The sequence below is a fragment of the Perca flavescens genome, chromosome 5 (assembly GCF_004354835.1).
Source record: "Perca flavescens isolate YP-PL-M2 chromosome 5, PFLA_1.0, whole genome shotgun sequence".
NCBI classification, from domain to species: Eukaryota; Metazoa; Chordata; class Actinopteri; order Perciformes; family Percidae; genus Perca; species Perca flavescens.
In genome coordinates this window covers 18,922,800-18,940,251 of record NC_041335.1, presented here as the reverse complement: position 1 = coordinate 18,940,251, position 17,452 = coordinate 18,922,800, and the positions used below count along the sequence as shown (strand labels likewise).

Sequence of the window (17,452 nt, the reverse complement as noted above, 5' to 3'; positions counted from 1 at the left end):
CTAGAAATGACGATAGGTGTAAACCAAGCCCTGGGTATCCTGCTCTGCCTTTGAGAAAATGGAAGCTCAGATGGGCCAATCTGGAATCTGCTCCTTATGAGGTCATAAGGAGCAAGGTTACCTCCCCTTTCTCTGATTTGCCCGCCCAGAGAAATTGGCCCACCCATGAGAAAGAGAGACATCATGGTTTTCAAACAAGCAAAGTGGCAGTTGGTCAAGGCCACACCCTCACCCAGGGGGAAATTATTCAATTATTATTATATATATTTAAATTATTACTACAGACGCAGAAATGGCACATACTAAGGAAAGCTAATTGTGGGACTGGCTCCATGCACCATGTCATGGGACCTTTAAGAAAGCATGTTTTGATCAATGTGTGAACACAGCAAACCGTGCTGAAAAACAAGACACACCAATAACTAATAAGAGAAGAAAATCGGACAAAACCAGGTATAATTGCAGAAAGTAATTTCGTTTACAACTGATTCTGAATGTCAATCTGACTTAGGGTTTACAATTACAGCGAAATCAATTGAATTATGTTTGTTAATTATCATTATTAAATTAGTAATTTAATTGTGTAGCTGTAGACAGATAGGAGACTAAATGATGCAGAAACATGTTTTTGTCCAAGCATAATATCTTGCTTTGAAATAAAATGTTGCTTGGTTTGTACGTAAACAGAACAGTTTGGAGCTTTCATTGGTAAGACTACTTCACCACTGGAGGGCAGCAGCAAGCTTTAGATGAGTCTATCCTGCCTCAAATTCCCACGAAGACGAGCGATGCCTTTACTGGTAAGCGGACATGTTGTGTTATAAAGGCATGACGCCTAAACATTTTTCAAAAAGGGAAATGGATGGAAAATCCATGTAATAAATATAAGTTTAATAATTCGGTACTCTAAATAGTGTCGATGCCTAGGAGTATTTTTACAACTGGCCTTTTTGTATGCTTACGGCAGACGCACACAATGTCTTTAGCAAATAAACCAAATAAAACACCTATTAGGAAACATACTGATATCATGTTCCCATTGCCACCGCAGCACAGAGCAGCTAGTTGTCGTTTGACTGATACAATAAAGCAGCGTCCGTTTATATAGCCTACTGTCTATGATTAATCGACTGCTTTTCTCACACGAAAGGCCAATTTAGGGCGAGGAAGAATGAGTATACGAGGTGTCCATGAAGGCAACACAGGTTATCACGACCATCACTATAGTCTCATCCGCCAACACCGAGGTGTCACTTTAGGCAGCTAGTTCCCAGTCTTACCTTGCGTTTAATTGAACCATTTTGATACACATTTCCGCTTGACATCTCGGGACGTTTGGTGCCATGAAGGGAATCAGGGTTTTTGTGTTTTTTTTGGTGCTTTCTGCGTCTCTGCTGTGCACAGCCGAAGCGGCCAGGAGCAGGACCAGCAACCAGAACAGCTTCCGACGGGCAGCTAACGGAATCTACCAGACTCTGAGCAGTGTTTTCGGAGAGGACAACATTAGAGGGTTATACAAGGTGAGTGTGAGACTTTTGGCAAGATAACCGTTTTTTTTGTTGCGCCTTGTAGAAGCTAGTAGGCGTTTTTGTGGTCTGACTGTGGCGGAAACAAACGCGCCCGGGCTCGGCCTGGCCAACAATTTCACGGATGCCATTTTGAAAAAGATTACCATAATTTGCGATGTTTTATCCATCTATAACGTTAGATGTCAGTTGAACAATAACATTAGGTAACGTTATGTTTTCATGTAGTAACCCTTAACATCTGTAGTTTGCTGTGCAACCAATTTTCTCATTCATTGGTGAGTCCATCAGCAAGTGCATGAAATGTCGCCTCACAGATGGAATGTAACGTTAAGTGAGCCCCGTTGGTCCAGGCCATAACAGCTGGTTCTTTTTGTCGACTTCATCTCTAAATTAGTGGTGTGCGGATCGATCCAGATATCGACAATATCGATACGAACGTTGGTATTGGTGATACTGGTCCGTATTTACTTGGTATCGGATCGAGACCAAATTTTGCCGTATCTTACACCACTACTCTAAATCATTAGTAAGCTGCTTTTGCTAAGGAAACATTAGCTTGTGTTCTCATTGGTTCAGCTGCACTCCCTGCATTTGAAATCTAATGTTATTTCCTGTATGTAGCCGCCAAAGCTAACAAAAGTGACATATGTGAGGCTCCACTACACACATGGTTATACACTCTCTGACTATGGAGCAGTTTTAGCTATTTCATCGAAAAATTAAAGAAAGTCCTCATGTAGATATGCCGATGTGGACTTGATGGACAATGAAAGCTTTGTGTTTCACAGTTTGTCTGCTTTACCTATTACAACATGCACATTGAGTCAAGTTATGGAGAAAAAGTGGTGATCAGTTGCACACAATACACTGACTCCTCGTCTTGTGGCTTGTCTACAAAGCCAAGGCTGAGATGATCATCACAGATGTAGTTTACTATATGCTTTAGTAAGTCTGCCTTTAACTGATGACACTAAGTGACATTGAATAGACCTTTGTCATGAGGGATGCAGTGACTTGTTAAGTACAACAGTTGTAACTAAGTTAATATCATTAATACAAGTTGCAATCAATTTACACTTATGCATTTTCAACTATGATAAGCTGTGAGAAAGGGCTATTCAAGTGTGTAGGCAGTAGCATGTATTGCTTCCTATGAAGAGTGTGTGCTTTCAGTGTGAAAATGGCACGTGATCAGTCTTATAACAGTTGTATTAACAATTTAGAGTAGTTGTCTGTCCATTTCAAAATGAATTGGTTGGTTGAAGAATTGGTAAGCAGTGTTTTGATTTAAAGCCACATAGGCCATTTATAGTCAGAGAGGTATGATAGATGGATTGATGTTGAACATGTGCATTCTTCAATTGACTAGACTTTAATTACAAGGCCGAAAGTAGGCTTCAGAAGACAACATAGGTAGCAGCTAGAGTGACAAGCTAACAAAGCATGTTTTGCTTAATAGTTGTGAAATGTGTATTAAATGTAGCCTGGATGCCAGCCAAATTTAGCCCCGCCCACAAAATACATTCTGACTAGAATCTGAGTAGGACCACGTCAGGCTATATTAAATGTGGACAATGCTAACAAAACGTTTTGGCTGACCGTACTGTAAAATTGTACCTAAAGAAAGCTATCATTAGCATAGAGTGACTTTCTTGTTGACAATAGATTGAAGAATGATCTGGTCATCATTGATTATTGCACAACTGTACTGATTTAAACTACTACACTGCTGCTCTCTTCATGTATTGGTTGACACCTCTCCTTTTACTGTAGGCGTGGTTCCATTACGTTGTTCTGAATGATTCATCTGTATACTGTACAATAGCTCTTGACTTAAAAATGTTTGTGATGATTAAACACACCGTTTTTTATTTGGTTTTATAGTTTTTCTCCAAAACGACGGAGCGGTTTGTCCATGGCGTGGACTCTTTTCTCGACACGATCTGGAAGATCTGGTCAGATTTGTTGGATGTCATGGGCATTGACTGTAAGTTTTAAATTGAATATGACATTTTTAACAGTGAAACGTGGGCACAAAGAAAGGGACATATTGTAAGACTAAATCCTCTTTTCTCTCTTTCGTCCCTCTGTAGCCTCAAACCTCAGCCACTACTTCAGCCCCACATCTCTCACCAACTCTCCGGCACGCGCCCTGCTCTTGGTTGCCGCCGTACTTGTGGCCTACTGGTTCCTTTCCATGTTCTTGGGGGGTTTCTTTTACCTGCTGCACGCTGTGTTCGGCCGCTTCTTCTGGCTAGCACGTGTCACGCTCTTTGCCCTGTCCTGTCTCTATATCCTGCAGAAGTTTGAGGGCGACCCTGAGCGTGCGGTGCTGCCACTTTGCTTCATTATGGCGGTGTACTTCATGACGGGGCCCGTGGGAGCGTACTGGCGTCGAGGAGGTGGGGCAGGTTCACTGGAAGAGAAAATCGACCACCTGGACACTCAGATCAGGCTGCTTAACATCAGGCTGAGCCGCGTCATAGACGGCCTGGAACGCTCCGGGGACCAGTAGGGAGCAGCAAGGATGAGGGGGAGGGAGCTGCAGTTGATGTCAGAATGCTTTTTTCCTGTACACATCTGCAGTAACACAACTACTGGGTATTTACAACTCTATTGTCAGATGGGCGACAAAACTAGATTTGAAAACCGTATTTTAAATGCTTGAGTTGATTTTAGTTACAGAATACCTACAAATCCTCAGAGGTGTGGACAGTTGACTTGGAGCTTACGCAAATCAACCAAACCACTACTTTTCTTTATGCTTGTCTCAAGGCTTTAATTGAAAGGCTTTTGCTACATCTGTGAGGAAGTTATCAGAGAGATGTCTATGGTTTTCTAAATGCTGGCCTAATTCTACACCTCAGCTATTTTTGAGAAACTCCCAAGTTGGGGTTTGAAGTTTTGGTGTTTGGATAAGCATTGTCAATGCTTTTGCTAAATGAATAATCCTATTTTATGTATGTTTGTTTATTTCTATCCGTGTGAATAACCTGGGGGTTACCATTCTTACACAGGTTTGTCCACAAACATATATTCCCCTTTTTTGAAACTACTGAAGTAGGAAAGGGGTTGGGCGATGCAAACATTGTATTTCTAATTTGTAAAAATCCTCGAGATTTTAGATGGTTGTTCACAGTAAGATTTATGTATTCCATTTTCCATCCGAAATGTTGAAATCATAGATCTAGTTTGTTTCATTAAGGTACCGTCCCATAGTGGCAATAGTTTGGCATCAGGACCTCTTTTTCTGTGCGTGTGTGCGTGTGCGTGTGCGTGTGTGTGTGTGTGTGTGTGTGTGTGTGTGTAGGCTTGTGAAATGGAAAAGCACTGTATGAAAAAGTCATCATAAAACTAGCAGAAAATGCAGACAGGCAGCAATATCTCAGGGATTCAACCAACACATAGAATTGGAAACGAGATATCGAGTATATTAAAATCATGTCTTAGTCTCTTTGAGTCACTTCAGTTTTTCAGATATAGTTTGAAATCTGTCTCAGTAACTTACAATACGTATTGATAAATGGTTTTGTGTTCTTGCATCATGTTGAAGTTGCAAAGTTTGATTAATGTCTGATGTCAAGACCAAATCCATTTTTTTTTTTATGTTAGCGTGGAATTATTGTAGGGATATGAACTGCAGCTAGTGGTTTATAGTATCTTTCAATTGGTGGGAAAGCATTGTTAACATTTAAATGTGTGAAGGCAAAATGCAAATTATCCACAGAAGTGGTTAGAAAGAATTACTTGAGTCGTTTTAAATCACACTGGCTTGAAGTATGTCTTACTACATCTTTTTGGATGAGGATTTTTTTGTATAAACAGGATCAATTTCTCAACAGGATTACAGATTAAATTAGGTCTAGTGCCTTTGATCCTGTAACAAAAATACAAGCTTGTAACTTTACAATCCCATTTGACCCTGCATTGGAAAATGTACATTTGAAGCTGTATATCATTTTAATTGTTAATGTGATAATGTGATATCTATTCCTAGTAACTTAATGAAAGATTTACATACAGTATATTATTTTATTAAAACTGCTTGAGACACAGGCTTGGTGTGCATCACTGTAGCCAACTCTAGTTTGATAGGGCTTTTTATGTCTATTATTTCTGCCAATTATTTTTATATCTCATGTGCGGTCATAAAAAGACCTTGCCATGGTTCTCTATGTTTAACACACATATTACCATTGGCACAGTTTTTTGTAATTTCAATTTATAGAATCTGGGCTCTGGTAACATTTTTTTATATACAAACGACCCTAATGCTGTGCAAATTTGGGTGAGGAATGTTGCTTTCAGTTTCCCATGAGAAAGATTAACTAAAGGACATGTCAGTAATGTGGTAGGATGGTTGAAATGATCAGAGGGCTCTTACAGTTCATGACACTACTGAGGCCAAAGAACCAACCAGTATTTACCACCTTTGATACAACAAAAACATTTGTATGTGTGAGATGCCTCTTTGCTCCACTCCTAATGTTTCTCAGTGTTGCATCACCACAATACCAGATTTAGACACATGGACTCTGGCTAATGTCAGATAATTACTATATTCATATGGTTTTTCATATGTTCAGTACAGTGGCTGGATTCAGATTCTTACCAGACCCATTGGCTTGCCTTTCGTCTTTATCTTGGAATTAAATCTTGATTAAATCGGCAAAATAGTTTGATGTTGTAAAACAGCTTGTCTTAATGTGTATCAACTGATTGGAAAAAAAATCTCTCCCTAGACAAACCCAGTTCACCCCTGCCGTTTTTCTTTTTTTTAAATGCACAGGAGTTCTCTCGCACTGTTTTTATTATTTCTAGCACCACAAAAATGTTAGTTTGTGAGAAAAAAACAAAACATCTTGAAAACACAGAAACTGTATAAAATTGTCACTAGCTGTAGGCCTACTCATGTATTACTTATCATTACCACTTAGATGTTAAAAGATGCCAGTGGATCTTTCCATCTCAGATTATCTATGTTTATTCTCTGTTGAAACTGCCTGTTGAATGTCTAGTGATTCTATCATTTCAATGTACTGTATCCTTATTCCTATTATTTTATGTAGCCTGTTTTTTTTTTTATAACATGCTGTGCCAATAATGTATATTTTGTTTAATTTAAGGCAATTATTTGCATCTGTTTTTTTATTTCATCAATATTTTTAGACTTTTTTTTTTTATCAGAATATTTCTGTACTTAAGTTACGTGGCAAGCACCGTGTGTGTGTGTGTGTGTGTGTGTGTGTGTGTGTCCAAATGGTTCTTTTGACAGTGAAAATGAGGTCCAGATTTGAATAAATTAAACACCACAGTATGACAAAGTCTTCTTTCTGATTCATTAATAATGTCATGCAGATGTGATACCCCTTCAAAGTGTGAATGTGTGTTCATTTTATTATGTCGTGATAAACTATTTTTTTAAGTCAAATGTGTCACCAGTCTATACCAAAGTCATAGGAATCCATTGAAACTAACATAAGTGTGATTTGAGATGAAATGCCTGTAGATTTTATTTTGTCCTTTATTTGACAAATAACTTTAAATTTTGTATTTATAAATTTTTATTATATATTTTGTAGTATTTGGTTATAATTTTCTAACAAGGACATTTCTGGCACTAGGTGGCACTGATACATCTTTGGTGTTTCTTAAAAGCCCATTTTGGAATAGATACAGTACTGATTTTAAACTGTTTACTTCACAAAAATGAATTAAATGAGTGTCAGCTGTGCCATGAGTCCTGCTGTATACATATGGATTAAGAAAATACTTTGAAAAGGCATTTACATAAATGTACAATCTAGATTATATTAGTAGATCATCTTAATGTAAGAAAGTGTTCTCAAAAACAATCCTTTGCTCCACTTAAAGATACAAACTGTTGGGAAGCGCCAGGGTGGGGGAAGTCTATTATGTAAACAGTCATGGTGCCCTTGGGCAAAATTAATTAACCCCAAAGAGCTCCAGTGGCTGTTAACAGAAAATTCAAGTTGTACACAGCAGCTTTCGGGAGTAAACTTGTTTCTAATAGAGCTTTTCTCACAGTAGGCACAAAGTACATACTATTGATTTGTACTGGGATACATCTCTCGCAGAGTGAACTGGTAGACCATGAATGATTTAATTTAAAGGTGCTCTAAGCGATGTCACGCGTTTTTTAGGCTAAATTTTTTTGTCACATACAGCAAACATCTCTTCACTCTCCGCTAGCGGTCTGTCCCCTGAACACACTGTAAAAAACGCTGTCTCTGTAGACAGCCCAGGCTCCACAAACACCAACAAAAACAAACGGGCCAACCTGCACCACGAAACATAAAAAACAGCATCTTCCAGCGTTCCAGCCAATAACCAACAAGAAGGATTTGGGGGTGGGGGTTTGTGCGCAGAAGCACGGAAGGGAGGGAGAGGGGACGGGATGAAGAGGAGGGAGAGGTGAGCTAGCCTCGTTTTGTTTGAAAATACTTTGAACGTCAACAAGAAGTGCCGTCACCCAACATCTCTTTGGGCACCTTTAACTGTGGTACTCTACTGAATGAGATGAAGCAAGCATTCATATTTAATGACAAGTATGTTAAGATGCATGTTAAATGTAAGTCTGTAACCACATCAAAAATACCTCAGCTTGGGCGCCTGGGTAGCTCACCTGGCGCCAACGGCTCAGGGTTCAAGTCCGACCTGCGATCATTTGCTGCATGTCTTCCCCCTCTCTCTCCCCCCTTTCCTGTCTACAGCTATCTTGTCTATTAAAGGCTAAAATTATCTTAAAAAATGAATAGCTCAGCTTACCCAAGGAGACACAACCAAGATTTACTCAGACATAAAATGATATATTTATTTATTGCTTAATCGTAGTGTATAAACACTGATAGATCAAATCAACTGGGGATGTTTAGAGTGACAAATATCTACATGAGTGCATTTGGAATCACCTGATAGTACATTACCGCTGAACTGGTTACTTTGAACTATAGCCTGTCCATTTTGTTGTTCTAGCTGCAGATAATTCTCTAAAATGGAATTTGATGATATAGCAACCACTGTCTTTGGGAGAGATGGTACCCAGGATAACCACAAACAAAAAGGAAAATTATGTAATTGTTTTAAGTTGCTGAAACTTAATCTGTATTAAATTTACACTTCAAATAGAAGAGTGGTTTAACTCATCTCCTGACAAAAATCAGTTAAGGTAGGAATGTGTGTGTGTTATGTGCGGCCAAATTCACTTAAAACTCACTTAAGGCTGCTAATTATATTTTTACATTAGAATTTGCTGGCTAAACTACAGCGGTCTGGATTGCTAATCCTAACACAGTAGTTATTAAGAGCACAGTAGCGACACCATATTAAATAAAATCTAATACCTCAATCAATGTTGATCAAACAATATCTTAACTGGTAGCAGGATTTATATATGTTTATGTGTAGGTCGCAGAGCAGCTTTCTTTTGCATTTGCAATATATTTTATACCCATTTGTTTATTCAAACACTATTTTATTAAAAAAGGTAATTACTCAGTATTTTGCATAGTACTTTTCAAATTTAAATATATTGGATATCGGCACCAAACATCAGCTATCGGCAGCTTCAGTTCAAAAATATTGGAATATTTATTTTTAAAAAACATTATGAATAGAATTTTACCTAAAAAAAAAAAGCTAATGTTTATACAGTCTTGTGTCATAGGTATTGATTTGGTCCAACACTTGACAGGTTAAAGCTAAAGTACAAACTAATCAAAGGTTACATATCCACATACACGTGTTTAGCATTACTCTGTTTGGTGATAAAAACAACCACAACATGTTTAACAAACAAGACTGCATGTTATCCAGGAAAAATCATAGTACATCTGACCAAATAGCTGATTTTCCTGCTCTAAGAGTGCTTCCACATTTTCAACACTAAAACCTGCCCCATTAGGATGTCCTCCAAACATGTATTCAACACCACCAATAAAGGCAATACAACATGTGCATGAAGCATCTCGTCAAATCCACCTAGCTGAAGTAGTGTACAAAACAGAGTAAACCCCAGCTATTCTGGTTCTGTCCAAGAAGGCAGCAATCCAAGCAGGATCACTTAGATCTTTATAGTCTCATCAATTAATGGGTAATATGACTTACAGACCATTCCCCAAGAAGAGCAGCTACGATGGCCATGCAGGTGGCTTTGCTGGACAAAAGGTGCATCCTCCATACGTGTCATTATCATCCACTCCTTTTCTCACTGATCTCTTCTGTCATTATTCACTGTATTGCAGTCTAGTAAAGCAAAAATGTCTATAGAAATATGTAAAATTGTAAAAATAAAAGCACTGACATGATGTCCATATCCAGTGATACTGCTTGCAGAGTCACTGGCCGTTCACAGGTCTGGGTTACGAGCATACGAGTCACACCAGGCTCTTCTGGGCTGTCAGAAGCGTGCCACAACTTTCATGTCCAGGCTACCAGCTCCACCTAAACCTGCCCCAGAAACCTGAGCCTGGTTTGATCCGTGGCCCACCTGGATATGGTGGAGGCCGTTGTTGAAGCTGGCACACAGCAGATCGGTTGAGTCAGTGGGAGCCAGACAAATCAGTGGACCAGCACTATCCAGAGACAACGTCCCTAAACAGACTGAACAGGGGGAGGAGGGGTTGGAGGAGAGTTAGTGTAAAAAGACTACACACCCAAACAGTGTCTGTATATGTGCCCATGCGTGCATTTGTATTGATGTTTCCATCAATGAGTGGGTTTTACCTGCTGTGTTCTGATCCCAGATTTTAATGGAACAGTCATGGGAGGATGTTGCTACCTGAGCTGTGCCACCAAGAGGTGTAGGCAGAAACATACAGCAGGCGGTGGTCTGGACATGACCTCTGTACTCCACAACTTTACAGCCGGGCTGACGCAGGTCCCAGAGCTAATAACACAGACACAACTCCACTGAGAAAAAACGACAATATCAGAAGTTTCCAAACTAATTAGTACTTACTACCAGAGACTAACAAAACCACCTCTAGAATTAATAAATCAATACATATTCAAGGCTCTGTTGGAAACAGGGTGTTCCCACATGAGGAGTAACTTTGTGTAGAAGCCAGGCAAGGGATGTTCAAAACCAAACTAAATTCTTGTTCTGAATCTGAACAATAACAACTTAAATGATTCTCAATTAACTGACAGTAGTGTAATAAAACCTATTAATGCCGGTCATATATTTAAAACAAAACTTTTTATGTGCTTTTCTACTTTTTATTAGACTGGACTGTACTACAGAATCACTGGTAATCGGTCAAATAGGATTAACTTCATATTTGACTCTCTTTGCTACTTTTCGGAAGACACAGATTAGACAGGAAACTGGTCTAGCTGGTGGTGGAGTCAAACCCACAAGGTAAACATACAGAGACCATCTGCACAAGGGAATGGTCTAAATATTGTTTTGTTTGAAAAAAAATGAAGAACTGGTATTAACTGAGTAGCTAGCCACTGGGCTTCCTGCTTTATGAGTGCATTCTATTACACCTGTGAATGCGCAAAACATATTGTATTTTCCAGTTGATGTTTGTCTTGCATCAACTTAAACCAAACCAGACAATAGGTAACCTGCTAACAGCCTCAACATATTCGCCATCTGCACATTTACATCTTACCACACAAACACCTCCAATGTTCTCACCGTGGCTTCACCGCCCTGACCTCCAAAGCCGTTGCTGCTGGACACCAAGTAGTTGCCATTTGCAGAAACGTCACAGTGGGTCTGGATGTATTGCTTGGCTGGAAAAGTATTGGTCACCTGCCATGCACGGCTGTCCCACACCCTGCGCACATACAGAAATTACAAGCTTTTCATCCAAAACATGAAATTAAACCAGTCGCGATGTTAAAAAGGAGTGGACACATCTGACTTTTAGATAGATCGAATTTTTTCTTGGATAATGGTGGAATTATGATGCTACGTTTTTTTCTAACATATGTCTAAATGAAAAGAATAAAAATATTGCACTACAACTACAAACAAATTGAATATTGACAGATTAAAGCTACAGTGCGTAGTTTCTGTCGCCCCCATGAGGAATTCTAAGTAATGACAACAAAACTGTTCCAAAAAAAAACGCATCCACATGATACAAGCCTTCCGTGATTGCGCACAGCCCCCACTCCTCCTCCACGCAGTTGCTAGTAGCCAAGGAGGAAACGGAGGATTAAAAAGACATGACGGACTCTTCAGAAGAGGTAAATCTCTTCACTCAAGTTTCTGCGTGGGAAAGTCACCGGACGCCACAATCCTCTGAACATAGCCATACTGAGAAATACAGAGAGAGTTGTGTGGAGCTGATAGTCTTAATTAGCTTTGTAGCAACTCATTTGGCAACGGCTTGAATGTAACAGACGTTTAAAAAGTTACGCACTAAAGCTTTAACAGTATACTGAAGATAAACAGTTCATCATCCATGTTTGCTGTAATACTGGGCTAGCTTAGGTAATTGTCAAGTGCTTCTCAATATTCATATTGGACAAATACTGTTTAAATACATAGCAGGATCTATCCTCCAAATGAGTCAAAGGTGTGCCTATTATATCTGATGATGACAGCATACATAGAAAAAGAAAAAACCTTCTTTATAAACATCCAAGTTTTACAGTTTCCAGTGTCTTGTACAGGTGGAATAAACATGTTCAGCATGATTTATTCCAAACAAACAGTTGACTGCATGAGGTGATTTCAGAGTCAAATGTTTAAGGAGCGGTTGGGTTAAGTGTAGAGATGTGTAATCACTATATTCCCCCAGACTAACAGAAGCTAATGTACAGTAACAAGCACAACTATGTTGGCCTAGTTTATTAGCTAAATTCCATAAATCCTATCACACACACCTACATGTATTTCTGATTTAATTTAACAGACTGTTCGTTCTCCTTTTCCCATCCCATCACCTGTGAGAAAGAGCCTGCCCTGCCACATTATGCAAGTATAGGCAGAATCCCAAGACCAAATACCGCCTTTAGTATTTTAATTAGCCACCCTAGGTGCAGATACATTTTTGCTGACCTTGGCTGAACTGTAAACAGTTGGATAAATGAATTGAATGACTGGGTAAGTCTAGGTAAAGATAACCTGTCAGTGAATGTGAGACAGTGAGCGCTCAGTCTCACTTTTATGTTATACTTATTGTGGTTTTGACCCTGCATTGTTACCAAATGAGGAGCATTCCATGACTAATTATAATTGTTGTAAAGCACTGGTATCACACTCCACAACACCTTTTTTGTTATACATTTTTTTATAAAGTAAAAACAAGTCAGCATATTTCACATTACCAACTGCAACCAAATTGAATTTCCAATGAATTTTCTTGCTATGCTGCAGATAGCAAATGTGCATCTACAGTAATATACTTGCAGAAGCCAATCTTTCTGTACCTTATGGTCTTATCCTCGGAGGTCTGAACTATAGAGGAGCTGCTAGGAACCCAACACACATGAGTCACCTAGACAGAGAAGAAAGGACAGTGAACAAGTTTAAAGCCTGCAGGGCATGAACTCGGAAGTAACAGTCAGATTGTCTGGCTTATTGATTTGATTATTTTCTTACATGCTCAGGTACACACCTAAGGCGCTGCTTGAAACAATTCTTAGTACAAGGCTGTGTGCACACAAAACCACATACTATTATTCTCACCAGGTTTCTCGAAATGTTGAGTCTGTGTTCACATTTTGCAGATTCTATATCCCACAGGCACATCCAGTTGTCACGAGAACCAGTGCACAGCTTTCTCCCATCTACAAACCACAATAAAAACAGTTCCATATAATCAGTGCAGATCAGTAATCTGAAAGAAATGACAATATGCATACAATTACGAAACCACATTAAAAAGGCAAAAGCCTCTAAAGCCCCAGGACTAGTCAAAACTTTATCTTAAAATATATGAAATGAAACATGAGAGAATTGTTCCCATTGCTAAATAAAGATAATAAAGATAGATAATAAACACTGTCCAGTCAAAGTTGATAATAGATAAGATATCACTGCTTACATTCAGGACAGGTGGCAGGTTGATACTTATATTTACTGTAGCAGTATCTCGACTGACTGAGACATGAGATCAGTGCAGAGATATTCCCTCAGCCTTCAAATATGATCCAGCTTGTTGAGAAGTCTCTATCACATCTCAAATGACATCTATACCCAGGAGGACTGATGGTGGACATTCTTACAAACATTGTTTAAAGATATTTAGAATTATCATCCAACAGCTGCAGACCAACTAACATACAAGGATTTGACAAAGTGTATAATTTTGAATATTTATTGATAGCAAGCTATGTTTTGTGATAAATAAAATGCTATTTGTACAGAGATATAACATACTACATTTGGTATGATAACATTGAGTTCTATCATGCATTCTGACCTAGTATAAATGGCAGATTGTCAATTTTATCTTAAACAGTACAATTAAAAAAGAATTTACTCATGACTGAGAACAATCGTGTGTACATGTGTGCGTGTGCGTGTGTGTATACCAGGGCTGATAGCTAGTCCATTGACCACCAATTCATGGCCACAAAATTCCTGAATGGGTTCGTCCCCCTGGTTTAGGTCCCACATCAGAACAGTCTTGTCCCGTGAGGCACTAAAGATCCATGTACTGCCTGGATAACACACCACCTGGCAGATAGATGGAGGCAGAATTATGAGGAGACGATGTGTAACAGCTCTGAACAGCAACACACCTTTATCAGTTTGCGAACACACAGAATCAGGTTCCAAAATTAACTTTTTTGTCCACCAGCCAAACGGCTAGGGAATGTTACCAGCCACTCAATGGATAACCATTGTTTTTTGGCTGGTAAATGAAGCAAATATACCAGCTACTATACCACTTGCATATTTTACCAGAACGTGGCTAGTAGATGGTGCTAATTTTGGACCCTGCTCAGTATTAATGTTACCTTGGTAACCTCTCGGTTGTGACCCTGGAAGGACTGACACATCCTGCCTTGTTTCCAGTCATACACCACCACAGCCTACAGGGGCAGACACACACACACACACACACACACACACACACACACAAGCATTTACACACGCCCACAAACATGCACATAATAATCACTTCATGTTTAACTATTTTCCACAGAAATTAAATAGTAAATGGTATTAATATATTTATATTTATTAGGGCTGTCAAAATAACGCGTTAATTTTGATTAATTAACCTGAGAAAAAATAACGCGTTAAAAAAAATAACGCAGATTAATCCATTCCATATTGACGTTTGACCCGGAGCCGTTCTAGCCAATATTCGACTGTAAAATGAAGGAGGGAGACGAGAATGTGCTGCCTGGATCATTGATTGGAACATTTAGCTACTTGTTACTTCTTCCTGCCAATTCAGCAACAACAGCAGAGAGCAGAAGCCAGCAGGCAAGTGTTCATAAACTTCTGGTGTACTATGAGTACATAACCTATTTGTACTACTGTAGACGTTTGGTATCATTTCGGGCATTATTAGTGGGGTCATTTACGAGATACAAACGTGGGTCCATTAGCCCCTGCGCTAAGCTATTCAGCTGATAACGCTACTCTTCGCTAACTCTCCCAATGTTAGACCCAGGTGAAAAAAGCTTCTCGGGGGGTGTTTGGCTCGAGGTCATGGTGCAAAGGACCCTAGGGTGAAATTACTCCGAACCATCACTTTAACAAGGTTTTTGCCACTTATTCACCCATTCACGCACACATGCCAAACTGATGGCAAAGAGCTACCACGCAGGGTGCTGGCTTGACCATCGAGAATTATTTGAGATTTAGTGTTTTGCCCAAAGACACTTCGAGATGTGGACAGGAAGAGGTGGGGGTCGAACCGCCAACCCAGGGATCATGACACTTTTTATACTATGTAAATGTAAATGTATAATTTCAGTCTTTTTCTTGCATTAGACATTCTAATGATATTTAAACTAATACACTGGTTCATTTATCACCTGAATCTTTTCATTTACCTGGTCACTTCCACCAGAAACACACAGATCTGGGCTGAGATTAGTGACAGTGTTGGTGGACCCTTGATGGGCAGGTTCATACTGCACCACCTGACTGTCAAAGGTGTTATCTGCCTTCTCCCCCTGAGATGCCCTGCACAGGAAACACCAATTAGACAAAAAAAATGCACACCTTTACAAGCTGCAGTGCTAAAACTCTTCTGCTTAATTTGAATTATTGAGATGAAAATAATCCTCAAGAAATGACCACTTTTGATGATGACACTTCTCATGTAGGCATACAGTACAACAAAGTAAATATACTAATACTACACTGTATGTACTAGTATAATCATATAGTATACAATAACCTTATCTTCATGGTACTGGCATCTGCTGCTCCCAACAAATTAGAGTAAACTCTACAGAGAGCAAAATATTTTTCCAAAGATTCAATAAATTGATTTTTTTCACCAAATGTTCCAGCAGCTGTCTCACTGCTATCCACAACTTATTGAAATTTTGAGTGAGTTATTTTTTTGCATCTGTGAGTAGCTCCTTGATTTCCAATGTGCACCATATTGTGGACAATGATCATCATTTGAAGACCTTTAGTATGCATACTGACTTCTTTTATAGTACTTTTTAATTTGTCTCTAGTTAGAACAGATTATATACTGAAAACCTGGTTCTAATAGTACACATAAGAATACAAACTGTTTAAGTAATGCACATGTTTACCTGTAGAGGTCAGACCTCTTGCGAAACTTGCTCTGTAGTTTACCCATGACTTCTAGGTACCTGCAGCCACACACACACACACACACACACACTATCAAACTAGGACAACAATCATGATTGCATCCATAAATGTCTATCCTTCCTTTCAGTGAATAGTGATGATTATGGGCAATGGATTAAGTCACTTTGCAACCAACAAATTCAAATTATATACAAGAGTTCAGTTATGTATGTAAAAGTGTATCTCATAAAAGCAAATCACCTTAAGCACAAATAAAGCAGAACCACAATGAATGTTTCAAAGTATATCATTGATATTAAATAAAAACCTCAAGAAGAAACCTCAATGCTTTGACTTGCTGCAAAATGTATTGCTGTACATTATCAACTCCCTGAGAATATCATCCTGTATGGTACTATGTTAGGCTCACCTACATATATCACACATCCCAACTGAAGTACACAGCCTCTTACTGCGAAATATCTTATCTTGCATAAGGTAAGACAGACCAGTCTACAAGGAGAGATTAAACCACACGTTCCCAGGCCAATACTTTCTCTCTTTCTCTCACACACACGCACACGCGCACGCGCACACGCACACACACACACACACACACACACACACACACACACACACACACACACACACACACACACACACACCTAAGCTCCTCCCTCGTTATCCTGGCGTACTCCTCAAACAATCGACAGGAAGGAGAGGGCTCAAATCCTATTAGAGCCGCATCATTACTGTCACAAAGAATTAGTCGCTCGAAAACACCTGCTGTGAACTGTGCTGGCAATTATTATGTAACAACACCAAGGGATTGTAACCGTAGTTACAAATGGTGAAAAATAGTTCATGACTCGTAGTAAACAGTCCTGGAGATACGTGAAGCAAGGTTTCTTACCTGTCACTGGCAGGTGTGGTCGCTTTGTGATGCTGAGGCTGTGTGGCTAGCTCGCTAGCATGCTAACTAATCTTTATCTGTCATGCCAACATAGATTAGTGCACTAGAAGCACCAAAACGTGTATATACAAACTTGGTAGAGTCGCTGTCGCAACGACCGAGAAGCGTTTTCCATAAACTGCCATGATAGTAAATTGTCCTAACTGCGTGGGAAAGTAAACAGAAGTGTATTTTAACTACCACAGACCCATCCCTCTCTCCGTAGCGACGCTTTCTCGTATCCAGGCGAGG

General features: G+C 39.3%; 2 protein-coding genes across 2 annotated transcripts; one reads left to right on the top strand and one right to left on the bottom strand.

Moving 5' to 3' along the window:
• The first annotated feature begins 1,044 nt into the window (after window positions 1–1,044).
• On the top strand, window positions 1,045–4,488 carry bri3bp (bri3 binding protein). The gene is made up of 3 exons (XM_028577935.1): window positions 1,045–1,520; window positions 3,414–3,516; window positions 3,623–4,488. Exons 1-3 carry the CDS (start codon window positions 1,344–1,346, stop codon window positions 4,042–4,044), a joined length of 702 nt encoding a protein of 233 aa, XP_028433736.1. The 5' UTR covers window positions 1,045–1,343; the 3' UTR covers window positions 4,045–4,488.
• A 3,862-nt stretch (window positions 4,489–8,350) lies between these two features.
• On the bottom strand, window positions 8,351–17,452 carry wdr31 (WD repeat domain 31). The gene is made up of 10 exons (XM_028578571.1): window positions 17,162–17,452; window positions 16,248–16,307; window positions 15,528–15,660; window positions 14,478–14,552; window positions 14,049–14,193; window positions 13,201–13,301; window positions 12,942–13,009; window positions 11,197–11,338; window positions 10,275–10,437; window positions 8,351–10,151 (listed from the first exon to the last, which is right to left on the bottom strand). The coding sequence occupies exons 2-10, from the start codon at window positions 16,292–16,294 to the stop codon at window positions 9,949–9,951; spliced, it is 1,077 nt and encodes a 358-aa protein (XP_028434372.1). The 5' UTR covers window positions 16,295–16,307; window positions 17,162–17,452; the 3' UTR covers window positions 8,351–9,948.